The sequence below is a fragment of the Bos javanicus genome, chromosome 18, assembly GCF_032452875.1.
Source record: "Bos javanicus breed banteng chromosome 18, ARS-OSU_banteng_1.0, whole genome shotgun sequence".
Classification (NCBI taxonomy): domain Eukaryota; kingdom Metazoa; phylum Chordata; class Mammalia; order Artiodactyla; family Bovidae; genus Bos; species Bos javanicus.
In genome coordinates, this window is record NC_083885.1 from 5303755 (window position 1) to 5322898 (window position 19144).

Sequence of the window (19144 nt, forward strand, 5' to 3'; positions counted from 1 at the left end):
GAGCTGTGGGTGGCCAGGAAATGTCTCTTACTTCCAGTCAGTGAAATTGACCTGGGTGTTCAGCAGCCTCATTGAGGCCCCAGGAGCAGGGAGGCTGAACGTCTCCAGGCCTGCAGAGCCTCAGACCATGCTGATAGAGGGGCGACAGTTTTCTCATCTGCCTCTCTGACTTATAGAAGACTGTTAGTCATATCCTCACCTACAGGATCTCACACGCTAAACCCATGGGCTCCGACGTCAACCTCGACTCAGAAGGGAGGAAGTGGATTGTAGTCAAGGCTGTGCTGTGCTCAGTCATCAGTCGTATCTGATTCTTTGTGTCCCCATGGACTGTAGCCCACTAGTCTCCTCTCTCCACAGGATTCTCCAGGCAAGGATACTGGAGTGGGTTGCCATTTCCTCCTCTGGGGGATCTTCCCAACCCAGGAATCAAACCTGTGTCTCCTGTGTCTCCTGCATTGCAGGTGGATTCTTTACACCCTGAGCCATCGGGGAGGTGCATAGTCAAGGCTGTAACTGACCAAATTAGAAGAAGGAGACTTGATAGAGCACTGGATCTCAGCAGACTCTGCACATTAGAATCACCCTCTGGAACTTATAAAATACAGACAAATAACTAGGCGCCATCCTGGCTTGAAATAAAACATGTGCTATTAAGGTATTCAGAGCATCCCAGGGGCCTTAGCCTCTGCATCATGCCAAGTGGAATGGCACCCTGAAGGATGAGTGGCATCAGGGTCTCTTGGGAGGCTTGTTAAACCTCTGATGCCAGGTTCCACCCCCTGGGGATTCTGATTCTGCAGGTCTGGGGTGGGGGCCTGAGAACCTGCATTTCTAACAAGTCTCCAGATGAAGTGATGTGTCACTAGCAGCTCACAAGGAGAAGCACTGAGCTGTATGATAGATAAAATCAATCATCGATCAAAGGTATCATCCACCAGGTCTTCCCAGACAAATGTGTCTACTGCTTTTTTGGATTAAAAAAAAAAATCCATATTTAGACCTTCAGTTCAGTTCAGTCGCTCAGTCATGTCCGACTCTTGGTGACCCCACGGACTGCAGCATGCCAGGCCTCCCTGTCCATCACCAACTCCCGGAAGTGGATCAAACTCACGTCCATCAGGTCGGTGATGCCATTCAACCATCTCATCCTCTGTTGTCTCTCCAGTACCATGAGACCTTGAGCAATTGAAAAAGGGCTGTCTCCACTGATCTTCACTTTTTTCCTCCTTCTCTCTCTTCTCCCTCAGCCACTGCCCCCTGGAACTTCTCGCTGCAGAGATATCTGCTCAGCACATACATGTTACAGGGAGTGTCATGTGTAGTTCAAGAGTTTGGCAGCGACCAACAAGATAAAGAGGAGCTGATTCTGAAAACGTTCTAGGGGAAGGCATAGAACGTTCTTTCCTGCCTTTGATGGCGGGTCACATGGATCAGCCCACGCAGTGGGATGTGAATTTGCTCTTCTTACAACAATTGAGTCAAGTGAATTGTTGAGCAGGCAAATGACAGCCCTGATCTGGGGGAAAAGAAGAGTTTCTCAACCCGTGTCTGAATCCCAGTGTGGGAGTCAGTATTGTCATATGAAAAGCATAAGGAGGGCTCAGGTCTCCAATGTACTAAATTTTGTGATAACAGTCATTTATCTCTCCTGGTCCAAGTGCCTTTCTGCCTTGACGAAGATGAAAAAGTAAACTGGTGGTTCTTGGGAACAGAACAATCCACCCTCACTGTTTCCTCCAGGCATCTCCTCTATATACCCCCAAGCTCATTCTTTTCCATTCTTTGACCACAAGAATGATTGGTGGTTTCCAGGAGCTGTTTAAAATCAAAAACAACTTGTGGAAGAGATAACCCTAACTCTCTTCTATAAGTGATCTTGGAAATGTCAAGTTAGCAGTAGAAAATTCCATTTTTCACTAAATGTAGGATACTGTGTAAAGTCTCATTCTCTTTGGGAGGCTTTTCAAATAGATTTTTTTATAGACCAGCTAAGAACCAGTCCGTGTGACCTAGAGATCACGGCACTTGAGAGACCACAGGGATCAAGTTCAAGTTCCCGTGTGACCTAGAAATCACGGCACTTGAGAGACCACAGGGATCAAGTTCAAGTTCCCGTTTGTCTAGTCTCTCCCTCCACATGTCCACATGCGCTGGACTGCGTGCCCCCTATTTGCCACGCATTTCCAAGAGTGAAGTGTGCCAACGTGGTCTTATCCCAGTGGTTCAGTGGTTGGAATTGGCATTCTCACTCCATTGGTTTAAGTGTATGACTGTACCTTTAGTAGTATCTTTATTTTATTAATATCTGTTGCCTCTAGAGGAATGCAAGCCCCAAAGTGAAAGGGACCATTTATAACTTGTTCACCTTTATGTTTCCAGGAACTCCCATAGGGCTAGGGTTAGGGTCTAACCTATTAGAGGCAGTCATGAAATAGCCCTCTAATGATGGAATGAACAACAAAGAAGTGACAGAGAGGCTGAGGTTCAAAAGATGACGGGGAATCAGCCGAGAGAAAAGACAGGGGAGAGGGCTACTGGCAGGGGGCCTGCATGTGAAACGTCCTGTGGTCAGAGGGTGTGGTGCTCAGGAAAGACTTGGCGTTTTCCCCATATGCTCAGTCTGTCCAAAGCTAGAGTTGTGGTGTACGATGAGGAGGTAGAGAACCTCTGCATCAGAGAGGCCCTTTGAAGCCATCTTTCCATTGTCTCCTCCTTACTTGAGAATCTGATGCTGCATCCTGCATCTCAGTGCCCTGATAGGAGCGCCTATTCCATAATCAAAGATTTTTTCTTTTCTTTTTTTTTTTTAATCAGAGGATAATTACTTTACAATATTGTCATGGTTTTTGGCGTACATCAACATGAATCGGCCCTAGGGCTACATATGTCCCCTCCCTCTTGAACCACACCCCCCGCGCATCCCAGCCCTCTCGGTTGTCCCAGAGCACCAGCTTTGGGTTCCCTGCATCATACAGCAAACTCATGCTGGCTATCTATTTCACACATGGTAATGCATCTGTTTCAATCCTTTTCTCTCAAATCATCCCACCCTCTCCTTCCCCTACTGTGTCCAAAAGTCTGTTAATATTTTTTAGATTTTTTAAAATTGAACTTTCAGTTTTGTACTGGAGTGTGACCAGTTAGCAGTGTTGTGATAGCTTCAGGTAGACAGCATAGGGACTCAGCCATGTTTCCATTCTCCCCCTAAACCCTCCCATCCGGGCTGCCACATAACACTGAGCAGAGTCCCCTGTGGTATACAGTAGGTCCTTGTTGGTGATCCATTTTAAATACAGCAGTGTGTACATGTCCATCCCAAACTCCCTAACTATGTCTTCCCTCATTCCCCGTCCTCCCCAGCAACCGTAAGTTCCTCTCTAAGTCTGTGAGTCTGCTTCTGTCCTGTAAACAAGTTCATTTGTAGCATGCCTTTTTAGATTCTACACATAAGGGAGAGCATCCATTCTAAACTCAGGTTGAGTGGGTAACCAGAATTTCAGCCAGGCTTGGTCCTAATTCCAGGACAGCTGTGTTAAAAATTGTCGATTAACAAGCTGAATATGTCTCTGGCATGTACTAAGCCTGTTACACAGATGTGCCTGCTCCTCTGACCTTCCCAGGTGGCACAGTGGTAAGGAACCTGCCTGCCAAGCAGGAGGTGGAGGTTTGAACCATGGGTTGGGAAGATCCCCTGGAGAAGGAAATGGCAACCCACTTCAGCATTCTCTCCTGGAGAATCCCATGGACAGAGGAGCCTGGAGGGCTACAGTCCATGGGGTTACAAAGAGTTGGACACAACTGAGCAACTAAAACAGCGACCTCCTTCTCAAATTGTTCATCTACTGTGCCCAAACTTTCTGGAATAAGATCTTGCTTTGAACTGTCAGTCCGTTGATAAGAGTCAAATTGCAGGACCCACCCCTCCCCGCCCCCCCACAAACAACTTCCTCACAATTATTGGCCCTGGATTTCCCACTGTCTGTTCTCTGCTTGAGGAGACCTCAACAGCCCTGGGATTAGGACCGAGCTGGTTGAAATCTGTTCACCTATCTTAACCTGAGACAGAGCTATCCAGAGTAGATCAATGAAGCCTTCCAGACTGATGTCAAGGACCCATGGCTTTCTCTAAGATTTCCATGTCAGCGACTTGAGTGATTAGCAGGATGGACAAAAAGACTAATAGCAGAGCGGCCATGGAGTCAGGGACAGCTGAGTCTGACCCCAGCCTTATCACGTACAGGCGCCAGAACCCTGGACAGGTTCTTTTCCTCTCTGAATCCCCATTTTCAGGTATAAAAGAGAAACGAAGTGTCCTACAAGTGATTTAAGGATTTAAGGCAGCTCTTTAGCCCGGTACCTGGCACAAGGTGTGAGGCAGGAACCACGCTGCTGTCACCGCTGAGGGAAGGGAGGCAGAGGCTTGCTGCGAGCTCTTACATCCTACAAGGGAAGGGGAATCAATCAGAAACAAGTACATGCAAATCTCCATTTACTGCTGTTGCTGGGAGACTAGATTGTCTTGTTCATTTTATGTTCTGGGTCTGCAGGTAAATTGCAAAATCCTTTTTATTGAAAATTCACTCTGTCTTCCGCAAATGTTTATTGAGTCCATGCTGTTTGCCAGGCACATGGGAGAAACCGAGGATAAATTAGGTGCTGATCTTGCACTCACCTTGGGAGTTGGAGAAGGGAGGGTACAGATTGTCTATAAATGTGAGGGGGAGCACTTTTCTGCTTAAGTACAGAATGGTGGGTATTATTTATTTTAGAAAATCACTGAGGATCTTGCAAGGGCCTCTCATTGCCTGAGTGAATTAATTAAGAGTTAAAAGAGGGGGTGGGAATGCTGCAAATAGAGGTGCACTGAACTTGTGTTTACTACCCATCATTATTTATATAATAATAGACACTGTAATCTCAGACGGTAAAGCGTCTGCCTACAGTGCGGGAGACCTGGCTTCGATCCGTGGGTCAGGAAGATCCTTGGAGAAGGCAATGGCACCCCACTCCAGCACTCTTGCCTGGAAAACCCCATGGATGGAAGAGCCTGGTAGGCTGCAGTCCGCGAAAAGAGTCGGACACGACTGAGCGAATATTACATATACTACTTGTATCTGTGCTAATTATATGTGCATTTATATTGTATATATGCATGCATGTGTGCTCAGCCGTGTCTGACTCTTTGCAACCCCAGGGACTGTAGCCCACCAGGCTCCTCTGTCCATGGGATTCTCCAGGCAAGAATACTGGAGCGGATTGCCATGCCCTCCTCCAGGGGATCTTCCCGACCCAGGGATCAAACTCAAATCTCTCCTGTCTCCTGCATTGTCAGGCAGGTTCTTTACCACTAGCGGCATCTGGGAAGCCCATTCATATATACATATAATTCTAGCTATATATTGTATAACATAATTATATATACACAGTTGTCCCTTGGCATCCACAGGACCACACCCCTCCCCCAACAGAAACCCAAATCCAAGGATGCTCAAGTCTTTTATATAAAATTGGATAGTGTTTGCATATAACCCATGCACATCCTCCATGTACTTTAAATCATCTCAAGATTACTTATAAGCCCTAATACAAGATAAATTCGATGTAAATAGTTGCCAGCATGTGGTAAATTCAAGTTTTATTTTCTGGAACCTTCTGGAATTAATTTTTCCAGAATATTTTCAAATCACCAATTGTTGCCTCCACAGATGCAGAATCAGTATCCATGAGGGCTGACTGTAATTATATTATATGTTTATGTATTATATATTACATTTAGTGCTCACATATATTACATAATAATATAAATATGTAGGTAACCCAGTTACTTCTGTCACTCCATTTTATTACCACATGTATCTTTCTCTTTAAAATGAAAATGGTAAATTTCTGCTTGGGCCAGAGACTAGTAATGCTGAATGTTAAATCTGTGCTTTATTCCTGCTCTGCAAAGCTGAAAAACAAAGAAATCTGCAAAGTGACAAGGGGCTTCCCCATTACGTCAAACCCCTGTTATTTCCTGTGCATCAGTTCAACACACTTTACCAAACACCTGCTTCGTGCCAGGCTCTGCCCTGGGCACTGGGGTGTGGAGCCCACGAGGCACCGTCTCTGGCGCACGGACGGGTCAGCGAGCAGCCGCAGAAGGCGGCGGTGGCTGCTGTCCTGGAGGACGTTCGGTGGTGGCCCTGGAAGAGGGGAGAGGGTCTGCCTGGGATGCTGGAAAACGGGCGGCCTCAGAGCAAGCACTGTGAGCTGCAGAAGGGAGTGGACAGCCAGGTCGTGACAGGAGAGGGGACGCATTCGGGGAAAGCGGCACTGTTGCAAGCAGCATGTGGGGCTGTGGAGTAGTAGTAGACTGTGGATCTGCTCCCACTGCCCATATAACCATAATAATACGGAGAAAAATGGCAATAGGAGTCCTAGTGGTAATGAGTGCAAATGCTTATTGAGTGTTCCGGTGCTAAGCCTGTGGATGCATTATGTCATACAGCCCCGCAGCAATCTTAGAATTTATATAGTGCCATATGATGCATATACTGTAAAATGCAGAGGAGCGGACGGTTACTCAGGGTCGCTCAGCCGGCGAGCACAGCACGTCAAGTTCTGCCGCATCGTACCCTGGTGGCCTTGGCCCAGGCCCCCGACCTCTGTGAACCTCAGCTCCTTCCTCAGTAAAAGAAGGTTGAAGGCTTATTCTGCGAACGCCTTGGGATGAGGGTCAGGGCCACTGTCAGTGATGGCGCAAGTGTGTGTAGCTAGGGAATGGGTATTGGCAAGGCGGAGGCCGTCTCTTAGTGAGGTGACTGGGTCAGATCCCGAGGGGGCTGGCCTTGTGCGGTCACGTACAGGGTGTGCATTTCATCCGGAAGGCGGGACAGGCGTTGGGAAGCCTTGCAGCACATGAGGAAATGTTCAGTGGTGTGTTTAAGAAAAATCGTCCTTCACGGTATGAAGTCCACGTGGAAACAGCCAGGCTGGTGAGAAGGGTGTTGTCATAGTCCAGGGGAGGAAGTGGCAGTCACAAGAGATGGTGAGGGGAAGCAATCTGTGCCATTTGGAAGAGGAGTTCAGCACAACTCCTAGATTTCTCTCTTTAGCAATGCGTGAATGGTGCAGCTCCATCCACTGAGGCAGGAAATGCAGCGGGAGGAGTGTGTGGGGTTGAATCGTGTCCCCCTGCCCTCGTCCAGTTCATAAATTAAAATCCTAAACCCCAGCACCTCAAAATGTGCCCTTGTTTGGAGGCAGGATCTTCACAGAGGTCATCGAGTTACAATGAGGTCATGAGGGTAAGCCTTAAACCACAAGGCTGCTGTCCTTACAAGAAGGGGGTTTGTGGACACAAATAGGCACAGGGAGAGAAGACCAGTGTGAGGAGACCCAGGGAGAAGACCACTGGGGAGGGAGGCCTGGGTCTGCTCCCTCCCTCATGGTCATTAGAAGGAGCCAGCCCTGCTGACACTCAGTTCTGCTGACACTCTGAGTTCAGACCTCCAGCCTCAGAACCGTGAAACAGCAAAGTCCTGTTGGTTAAGCCGCCCAGCCTGTGGCATTTCGTGATGGCAGCCCTCGCAAGCTCATACAAGGAGTAACTCTTTTGGAGAGAGCCATGAGTTATGTTTTGGATCGCTTGAGTCTGACGTGTGGTTTCCGGAGAGCCGGGTGAAGATGGCTGGTAAAATGTAGTTCAGTACACAGCCGTGGACCTCGGTGTGCCTAGAGAGATGAAGGCGTATCAGGAGTCTGCCGCTCCAGCCTCTATTACAGTGTGACGAGGCAGCATGTAGTAGGAATCTGAAAAGGAGTTGAGGGATAAATGTCAGGTTTGCTTAAGGCTTCCCTGGTGGCTCAGATGGTAAAGAATCTGCCTGCAATGCAGGAGACCCAGGTTCGATCCCTGGGTTGGGAAGATCCCCTGGAGAAGGGAATGGCTACCCACCCCAGTATTCTGGCCTGGAGAATTCCATGGACAGAGGAGCCTGGCGGGCTACAGTCCATGGGGCCGCAAAGAGTCGGACACTTTCACTCACTTGCTTAAGGACAGAAGGCAGGAGGGACTACACAGCTATGAGCACCAGCTCTAAGCTCTCACCCAAGCAGTACTAACAGTACCTGTCGAATTTTCAAGGATCGTCACATTGGTTGCTGACATTTACACTCTGGTGGGCTATAGCCCACAGGGTCACACAGAATCAGATGTGACTGAAGCAACTCAGGACACATGCATAGGAAAGATAATCCCTTTTTTGTTCTGTAAAATCAGGAGATAAAGAAATGAACCAGACTTCCGTGGTAGTTCAGTAATTAAGAATCCTCCTGCCAAGAAAAGAGAATCTGCCTGCCAATGCAGGGGACACGGCTTTGGTCCCTTGTTGGGGGCAACTAAGGGGAAACTAAGTGGCCCCGGGGCTACTGAGCCCATGTGCCACGGCTAGTGAGCCCGCACTCTAGAGCCCATGTGTGCAAGCACTGAGTGCCGCACGCCCGGGAGCCCATGCTCTGCACCCAGAGAGGCCGCCTCAACGAGAAGCCCCCACACTGCAGCTGGAGAGGAGCCCCCGCTTGCCACAACTAGAGAAAGCCCGAACGCAGCCGAAACTAAATAAATAAAATGTTCTTAAGAAGAAATTAACCAAAATACCAAAGCTATTCTTAGAGCAGAGAAGTACAGCCCGTCTAGAGTCTCAGGTTCATGGCCATGTTCTGAAATGGTGACCTCCAAGCGAGCATGTCAGTAATGTGTCTATTTTAGACAGCAATGTAAAAGTCCACTTAGTGCAAAATGTCAAAATAAGTAGACAGCGTGGCATAATAGAAAATGGCAGTAGCTGGAAGTCAAGAGACTTTGCTTTGCATCTCAGGTCTGCCTCAGAAGAACTGGGTCACCTTAACCTTTCCGAGTCCCCTGTCCCTGCTCTATAAACAATGAGGGGGAGGGGGTAACTGGATGAGCTTATAAATCTGACATTTTCTGATGCTCTCAATGTTTCCTTTCATTGCAAATGTTGGGAAGAATCGTATTTCCACAAATTGACCTGCCAGCCTGATTTGAGTCCACCAACAGGAAAATGTAAATAAAGTGAGAGGCAGTAATTCATATCACAGATGGCCTTTGGTGGAATGATTTCCCTCCTTAATAATTTCTGCCTCATGAAGATGGTTGATGGAACGCTGGAAAAAGATAGTATTTGGTTTTAGGATGCATCCTAATTAGCAAATTGGGTTTTACTGGAAGGTTTGTGAATGCATGCGATCACAGTATTTTGTCCACTGACTCAAACTTCTGACCATACTGAAAAAGGACATGGGAAGATTACCCATTCCTAACTACTTCTGTGATCTCTCTTGAAACATTTGGTATTTAAATGTACTGGCTTTTTCTTCATATGGTTGGACATCTCAGCTCTAGCTGTAATAAGCCACTATGGGGTACGGATGATTAACAGTGACTGAGTCCCATGTTTTGTGCCAGGTGCTGACCTGTGTCACATCTTACCTCATTCCCCACCCTGGAGCAGAGGCTATCAGACACACCACACCTTCTCTGCACTCAGTGTGGTACAATTTGCTCACTTAGGGCTCCTAACTGGCTGTGGAAGCACATTTGGTCTCTAAGGACAAGCCAGACATGCCTAAGGGTTACTGCTGCAGAAGCAACCCTGAACCCATATCAGATGGAAATTTGGTGGATAAATACTCCAGCTTCCTCACCACTTGGTTGGGATAATGCAAGGTGCAATCTGCATTTGCTCTTGGAGTTCCTCAGAGGGACCCAGTTCCAGTTACCATGGTGGATGCTGACTTGATAAACACACCCTTTATTGACTGCCTTCCATTTCTGTCCTGATATCCCGGTGTTTCCTGCAACCCTATTCCAGATAAAGGTGGTTGTTGTTTGTTGTTCAGTCACTCAGTCATGTTGGACTCTTTGTGACCCCATGGACTGCAGCACACCAGGCTCCCCTGTCCTTCACTGTCTTCCAGAGTTTGCTCAAAGTCATGTCCATTGAGTCAGTGATGCCATCCAACCATCTCATCCTCTGTCACCCCCTTCTCCTCCTTCCCTCAATATTTCCCAGCATCGGGGTCTTTTCCAGTGAGTCAACTCTGTGCATCAAGTGGCCCAAGTATTAGAGCTTCAGTAACAGTCCTTCCAATGAATATTCAGGGTTGATTTGTTTATTGACTGCCTTCTATTTCTGTCTTAATACCCTGGTACTTCCTGTGATCCTATTCCAGATAAAGGACTTGCTCCTCAGGATCTGCTTCTGGGGAATCCAAACTAGGACATCCTCCAAGATCCCTGGGGTATAGGTAATATCAGTGCTGATTTATAGATAGAGAACCTGAAGTCCAGATGGTTAAATGATCATTGTTATGTCTTGGTACCAGGGTTTTGCTGGCTCTCCTTCCTCTATGCCAGTGGTTCTCAACTGGGGGAGATCGTGTTTCCCAGGGGACATTTCGAAATGTCTGGAGATATTTTTTTAATTCATTTATTCTTTAACTGAAAGGTAATTGCTCCACAATATTGGTTTCTGCCATCCATACGCCCACCAACATGAATCGGCCATAGATATACATATGTCCCCTCCCTCTGAACCTCCGCCCCACCTCCCACCCCATCCCAGCCTTCTAGCTTGTTACAGAGCCCCAGTCCGAGCTCCCCGCATCAGGCAGCAGGTTCCCGTGGGCTATCTGTTTCACATGTGGTAGTGTACACGTTTCCGTTTGTCCCACCTCCTTCCTCCCCACCCCTGTGTCCGTAAGTCTGTCCTCTGTGTCTGCATCTCCATTGCTGCCCCGCAAATAGGCTCCTCAGTACCTCTTTCTAGATTCCATATATGTGTGTTAATATACGATGTTTGCTTTTCTCTTTCTGACTTACTTTGCTTTGTATAATAGGCTCTAGGTTCATCCACCTCATTAGAACTGACTCAAACGTGCTCCTTCTTATGGCTGAGTAATGTTTCACTGTATATACGTACCACAGCTTCTTTATCCATTCATATGTTGATAGACATTTAGGGTGCTTCCATGTCCTAGCTATTGTAAATAGTGCTACAGTGAACACTGCGGTACCTGTATCTTTTTCAGTTTGGTTTCCTCAGGGTATATGCCCAGTAGTGGGAATTACTGGGTCCTATGGTAGTTTTATTCCTAGTATTTTTAAGGAATCGCCATAGTGGCTGTGTCCATTTACATTCCCACCAATGGTGCAAGAGGGTTCCCTTTTCTCCACACCTTCTCCAGCATGTGTTTGTGGATTTTCTGATGATGGGCATTCTGACCAGTGTGAGGTGGTATCTCGCTGTAGTTTTGATTTGCATCTAATAACGAGCGATGTTGACTGGAGATACTTTTGGTTGTCACAGCTGGGGGCATGCTGCTGGTACCGTGTAGGTGGAGGCCAGGGATCCTGCTAAACATCTCACAATGCACAGTTCAGCCCCCTCCAACGAAGACCAATCCAGCCAAAAAAAAGGTCAATAGTGCCAAGGCCGAGAAATCCTGCTTTTTGCCCAGCAAGCTTAGCTGTCGGGTGGTAGCTCTTCTATGTGACTTGTCTGTTATATTTCACTTCTAGGGCCAAGCTGTGGCTCAGCTGTGCTCCACTGTCCCCAGCGTGACCGTCTTTGGAACAGCTTCTACTTTCAAGCACGAAGCTATCAAGGACTCCGTGACCCACCTCTTCGACAGAAACGCAGACTATGTGCAGGAAGTGAAGAGGTAAGATGTTTGTTCTAAAGAGCACCGGGATGGTCCTTGCGCTTCTCTCTTAAAGAATTTCTCTCAGTCGTGTCTGACTCTTTGCGACCCCATGGACTGTATAGGCCCAGGTCTCCCGCATTGCAGGAGGATTCTTTACCAGCTGAGCCACCAGGGAACCCCAAGAATACTGGAGTTGAGTAGCCTATCCCTCCTCCAGGGGATCTTCCCAACCCAGGAATCAGACCAGGGTCTCCGGGATTGCAGGTGGATTCTTTACCAACTGAGCTATCAAGGAAGCCCCTTCTTAAAGAACAGGGGTATTCATTTAGAGGAGGGCTAATAATAGTCATCAGCTCAGTGGTAAAGAATCTGCCTGCCAACGCAGGAGACCCGGGTTCGATCCCTAGGTCAGGAAGATCCTCTGGAGAAGGGAACAGCAACCTACTCCAGAATTCTTGCCTGGGAAATCCCATGGACAGAGGAGCCTGGTGGGCTACAGTCTATGGGATTGCAGAGTCAGACACAACTTAGCAACTGAGCATGCACGCACTCTCTTCTTTCTCAGGGTCATAATGCCATAATGATGAACATGCATATTACTAGCTCTGGGCTATTTCACATGCAATTCGCTCATCTAATCCTCTCAACAACCTTATTATTATCCCCATTTTGGAGACGATAAACCCAAGGAACTGAGACGTTAAGTAACTCACCAAGCTGAATTGTGAGAGCTGCTACAACACGACCTTAACACAGAGAAGTTTATCTCTCATGCATTCACATAACAGCCCCAGGGAATGTAGACTCCAACCTGGGTGTGACTGAGAGCCACCAAAGGACCACGGTGGTGACAAATGGGACATGGGCTTGAAACAGTCACTGGTGCTGCAGGGAGAATGAATGGGAGACGGGAGTCTGAAGGCAGAGGCGTCAGTCTGCTGGCTGTTGCGGTCTCCACAGGGGAGACTTTGGTTTATAACCAGATCCGTATTTTACCTGTGATCCTGGAGCCGTTGATCACGGCTACGTGCACGCCAACACAGGGAATCAGATGGCACACTCAGCTGCTGCCACACTTGCAGATGATCTGTGGGTCTCCCCCTGCTGATTCTGAGCATTCAAGGCAGATTCCCAGGCTCTGCTCCACTCGCAGTCCCTGGGAGGATTCAGCCAGGTTCCAGAGCCACTGTTTATATATTTTCAGTCTCCAGCACAAAATTGTAAGCTACAAAGGATTAAGTTGTCTAGCTAACATCATAACAAAGAAACCATTTTCTCCACACCCCTGATTAAGGGCTGCAAGACAGGAGATCTGGTTGCTTGAAGTGATAGATTTGGACCAGATTAGGTTAAACTTGGGAAGTTTCTTGGAAAGGAAAGCCTTCTGATGGTCTGAATTCCCCGATTTGTTTTTAGATATTGAATGGGGAGATCTACATGCTATTTAAGGTTGCCCCAGTATTTCCCATGAGGTGTGAAAAGAGAGCTTAAAAGCTAGATATTAGAACTTCACCATCCATTTCTCAGATGTCCAGAGATCACAGGCATTTTGTAAAAAATTTAAGTATAGATGATTATATTTTCCAGTGTAGGTAATTACAGAATATTGAATAGAGTTCCCTGTGCTGTACAGTAAATCCTTGTTGCTTATTTATTTTATATATAGTAGTCTGAAAGACTCTCAGAATATATTTTTGCCTACTCTTATACCCCTCAGGTGGTTCTTTATTCGTTTTTTTTTTGGCTCACTGGGTCTTTGATGCTGCTACTCGCAGCTTTGTCTGGCTGCAGCGAGAGGGAGTGACTCCCTCTGGTTGCGGCTCTCGGGCGTCTCGGTGTGGGGGCTTCTCTTGCTGTGGAGCACAGGCTTGGGGTGCACGGGCTTCAGGAGTTGCAGCACTCAGGCACAGTGCTTGTGGCACACGGGATCTTCTCGGCACAGGAATTGAACCCGAGTCTCCTGCTTTGGCAGGTGGATTCTTTACTGAGTAGCCACCGGGAAAGTTCCTTCCTTTCTTTAGCTTGTATCTTTCAAGCTGTGATCTGATCCCTTCTGTCCTCTTTTCTTTCATCCTCTGAAGTGATATTTTGGCAAGCATCCCTTTCTCTGTTCCTGCCCTGACCAACTTAACTTAGTAAGTACCAAGTATCTGTGGTGGGCCAGGTACTCTGCTAGGGCAGCAGATCCAGCAGAAACTACCTTGAGAATCACTGTCTTCAAGGAACTTAGAGTCTCAGTGGGGAAGACAGGACAAAAGATATTGAAAGGTTCATTGCTTTATAGTTTTGGTATGCACTCTGGTGGAGAAATGCAAGGTGCTAGTGAAATAAGCACAGGCACATGGGGAAATCAGATGTGTTATCCATCAAAGGGTGAGATTTGGACTGAGAACTGAGGGATGAGCATCAGGCCAAAAGAAGAGCATTTCTGACCAAGGGGAATGGCGTGTGCTAAGGCCCAGGGTCAGGAAAGACTTGGTCAGTTCCAGAATCTGCAAGGAGACCCGTGCGGCTGGAGGATGTGGTGAGAGGATTTGGGAGGTAGTAGCAGAAGAGAAGCAGGGGATAGCAGCTCTTCTGAAGAGGTGACAGTCCATACCAGGGAGCCTCTGTGGTCCCCACACCCCAGGAGCTGCACCATCCCCTCATCCCCTCACTGCACTTGACCTGCTCCCTTTAGCCCAGAATCGATGATTTCTGCTGATGTCAGAAAAGTGGAAGATAATAGCATCTGAGAGTATCTCCTCCGACCACCATCCTGCAAACATGACCTCCAATACTTCCTTGAGTTTTTAAGTAGAGATCCTAGGATTAGCCTAAAAATGACTTGAGAAGTCACAGGTGTATTTCAACTCTCTGTCCCATGAATCCTACCCTCAGGAAATAATCCTGAAGAAGATAAAAGCCACAGGTCCATATTGCCTGTTGCAGAGCCAAGTACTCCTTCTGCCTCGCTGTAGGCGCCCAGGATGGACCGACAGCGTGAATTACAGCATCGTCTATAATAGTGAAAATTCAGAACCAGCCCCCATCAACAACAGAAGGGAAACAGCTCGGTAGATTACACTACACCCACACACTTGAGTATTATGCAGCCCCTAAAAAAAAAATGCTAGTTATGAAGACTCTGTCAGAAAATGAAAAAAATATCCGTAGTAGCATATTGAGTGAAAAAAGCAGTATGCCAAATTCCAGCTACACTGTGATCACAGCTTTGTATAAATCCTTGGCGTGTAAGGACATAAAATGAAAGAGAAAAAAAATCCATCCACTAAGATGCAACAGGAGTGGAATGCAGAGTGACTTTTCCTTCTTTTCTGATCCGTGGATATTGTTTGTTACACAATGTTGTGTGTAATCAACTAGAAAAAAATAATAGCGTAAAATTTCCTGGGACGGAAATTCTTTTATCAACCAGTCCGTCAGTCTGCTTCTTTTGAACATGTCTGCAGCCTAGAACCAGACATTTTAAAGGGAATGGGGGGAAATATTTATAATACAGACCTAGCCTTTATGTCACTCCCCCTTCTCTTTTCAAGAGGAGAGAGATGAGTATGCTCTTTGTTTCAGGAGATGAAACAAAGTGGAAGAGTTCGAAGCTTTGAATTGTGTGCATCTGACTGTAAGGGCTTTAAAAATAAAGAGGAGAGAAAAAAGACCAGAGGGAGGACAGAGGGGGACAGCCCCCACGTGGGAGCTTGAAGACTGGGAAGTATTTTAGTCCTTAGAGAGAGGCGGGGAGTGAGTCCTACGCCAGGTCTGCATCAGTCCTCTTGCTCTTTAGAGCATCTTAGTGAGACCATTTGATGTGTATCCAGCAAGATGGAAATTCCACATCTTACAAAGAAACTGAGGACAAGTGGAAATTAACAAAAGCCTAGCCAGCAGGAGAGAGCGGAGAGAAAACAATAGAGAAAGGGTTCCTTACTAGAGGTGGTTTTGCTAAGTGAGGTGGGAGGCATCGCAGTGAACTTTTACTAAGCAGCCTACTGTGTGCCAGGCGCGCTGAAATCGCCTCATCCCTGTGTCATGAGTTCAGAGGTGATAGTTAAAGCCATGGCATGGATGAGTTCTCAGAGAAAAGGGGAATCTGAACGAGAAGACTTGCAGGAGAGCCAAGGACCCAGCTGGAAATGGAAGTTACGATGATAAAGGGGAATTGATCTCTTGATTGACAAAGTCGAAGGGCCGCTTACCCAGTAATGACTCAATGGCAAAGGCTACCACTCAGGAGAAATCCCCCACTGATCCGAGTGGGCGAGAAGCAAAGAGCCGTCACTTTCAGAAAAGGAGCAGGGGGTTGGGGACCAAGGACAGACAGACAGGAAAATCTCGGATCAGCAATCCCAAAATATCTTGCTGCTGAATTTGGCATAGAGACTCTCCGAGCTGGGGCTATTTCTGTTTGCTTCTTAAGTCTGCAGAGATTTATGACAGCAGGAGAAAGCGGAGTAGGAACTGCTGCCTTTAACTCTGCCCTCTCTGTGTTTGTGTAATTATGCAGGCAAGGTGCACATTCCCAGAAACTGGGGCCCTGGGGGCAGCTCAGAAATGAGGATGGTCTCTGAGCCTCTGGCGAGCTGTGTAGCTCTGCTTGTGATATTCATGATTGTTCCTTTAAAAGATGCTGCTAAGGTGCTTGTCAATAGAAGGATGAGCAAGGGAGGACCTGACCCAAGCCTCCCTGTGGAAAGAAAGTTGTTCAGTGTTAGTTGTTCAGTCATATCCGGCGTGACCCCATGGACTGCAGGCTGCCAGGCTCCTCTGTCCGTGGGATTCTCCAGGCAAGAATGCTGGAGTGGGTTGCCATTCCCTTCTCCAGGGGATCTTCCCGACCCAGGAGTCGAACCCGGGTCTCCTGCATTGCAGGCAGGTTCTTTACCGTTTGAGCCACCAGGGAAGTCCCTACTTGCAGGACCTGAGCATTTTAACTAGACCCAGTGTTCAGTCCGATCCACTAACTGCGCTTCTAGTGACTAAACAAGGGGATGGAGCGCTTTTCCATTCTGCAGCTCTCACCTGAAGGAACATTGCTGGCCCTTAAAGGAGCAATGTCTGCTCCCAGGTTTGACTTCTATAACCAAATTGGGTCAGTGGCGTGTTCTCACCCTCAGGGCCCCCAGGAATGACACCAGCCTGTACCCAGCTTCTCATCCACAGAATCCATCTCCTCCCTTCCCTTCCTCCCACTGCACCACTGACCTTCAAAAGGATATGATGACAGCAATGCGCAGCGAATTTTTGGCTTATTTCAACCTCCATGCATTGCCCGACTCTCTGCTCAGCCTCCACTGGGGACTATGAGTGGCAGTGGCAGTCACCCCCGGGCTGGCCACAACCCGCCCTACAAAACCTCCTCCATCTCTGGGGCTCTCACCTGGCGTCCGGTTCAAACCAGGGCCCTCCTATTCCCCACACAGTCAACTGACTCCACTGAGCCTCAGTTTCCTCATCCATCAAATGGGTATAACTGGCCCTGAGTCTCAGGACTGACACGAGGCCTCATGAGATGAGACAGTGCTGTGCCTGGCACACAGTACGTGCTCTTAAATGTGGGGTTTTAGGAATAGCTAGAAAGTCAGGGTGTCTAGGGTGGTGAGTCAGAGGTGAGGATGGGGAAGTGGGCAGAGCATATGGTCACGTGTTTCTGTGGGCGTGCCCTGCATTTCTGCAGAACCACAGTCCAGAGGCTGGAGCCACAGGCCGAGGCCAGGCAGCCAGTGCAAGGAACTGGGATGGGCAGAGGGGAGGTTGTGGGCCCATGAGCAGAACGTGGATGTGAGGAGCCCCGGACAGGAAGTGGGGAGCAGAGGACAGGCAGGGCCAGCGGGGATGCCCCAGAAGGTGTGAACAGCCTCGTGTTGGGGAGGCCTCTCTTGCACCTGGGCGGCATCCTGCGGGCCGAGGGAAGGGTCTTAGGGAAGTGAAGTTCACGGGGAGGACTTGGTCCGGGAAGGCTGGCTAGGAGAGGCAGGGCAGGCTCTCACTTCCACGGGAGGGAGCAAAACTGACCTGTGGACGTGAGAAAGGAGGGTGCTCAGCTCCCCAGCAGGCGGCTCAGCCCGGCCTCAGCAGCGTCTGTGCGCCGCCTCCTGCTGCCTCTCCAGCCCCGCTGTGCAGCAGGCTCCCTCCCTTTTTTAAATTTTTAAACATTCTAAACAGCTTCATTTCAATTAGTGTACAAACCAGAAGAAAAGAACATTTACCAAGGAAAGTTTGTAACCACTTTTTTCTATTATTACACACCATGAAAAATTCATCTTATAGTGGTTCAGACTTAGTACTTATTTATACACACATTTGTTTCATGCACATATCCTTCTGCATGTTCATATAAACTCACACACCCTCATTCACATATTTTTAAAATATGTAAATGGAAATAAAAGTTTGATGAAATGAAATACCCTTACTACAATTTGTTATTTTTTTTTAATCCCAATCTCCTCATTTATTCCTCCCCCAACCTTTCCCCTTTGATAGCCATAGTTTGTTTTATAAGTCTGTGAGTCTGTTTCTGTTTGGTGAATAAATTCATTTGTACCATCTTTTAAAATTCCACATGTAAGTGATATCATACGATATTTGTCTTTCTCTTTCTGACTTACTTCATTTTTATGATAATTTCTGGGTCCGTCCATGTTGCTGCAAATGGTATTATTTCATTCTTTGTCATGACTGAGCAATATTGCATTGTGTGTCTGTCTGTGTATCCTACACCCTCTTTATCCATTTCTCTGTCAGTGGGCATTCAGGTTGCATCCATGTCTTGGCTATTGTAAATAGTGCTGCAGTGAACATTGGGATGCATGTGTCTTTTTGAATTGTGTTTTTTTCCAGATACATGCTCTGGATTGCTGGATCATATGGCAGTTCTATTTTTGGTTTTTTAAGAAACCTCCATATTGTTTTTCCACAGTGGCTGCACTAATTTACAATGCCACCAAAAGTGTAGGAGGGCTCCCTTTTTTCCACGCCCTCTGCGGAGTTTATTGTTTGTAGACTTTTTGATGATGACCATTCTGACCGCTCTGAGGTGATACCTCATTGTAGTTTTGATTTGCATTTTTCTAATAATTAGCAACATTGAGCATTTTTTTCTTTTTTTTTAAATTAATTTTATTTTATTTTTAAACCTTACATAATTGTATTAGTTTTGCCAAATATCAAAATGAATCCACCACAGGTATACATGTGTTCCCCATCCTGAACCCTCCTCCCTCCTCCCTCCCCATACCATCCCTCTGGGTCGTCCCAGTGCACCAGCCCCAAGCATCCAGCATCGTGCATTGAACCTGGACTGGCATCTCGTTTCATACATGACATTTCACATGTTTCAATGCCATTCTCCCAAATCTTCCCACCCTCTCCTTCTCCCACAGAGTCCATAAGACTGTTCTATACATCAGTGTCTCTTTTGCTGTCTCGT

The 19144-nt window shown here is 47.3% G+C and overlaps 1 protein-coding gene across 2 annotated transcripts in view; it reads left to right on the forward strand.

Moving 5' to 3' along the window:
- Window positions 1-19144, forward strand: part of VAT1L (vesicle amine transport 1 like) — a 169047-nt gene that overhangs the window by 62497 nt on the left and 87406 nt on the right. For both annotated transcript variants that reach the window (XM_061386820.1, XM_061386821.1), the window contains exon 4: window positions 11591-11733. In XM_061386820.1, coding sequence (XP_061242804.1) covers window positions 11591-11733 — 143 coding nt within the window. The remainder of the gene's footprint in view (window positions 1-11590; window positions 11734-19144) is intronic.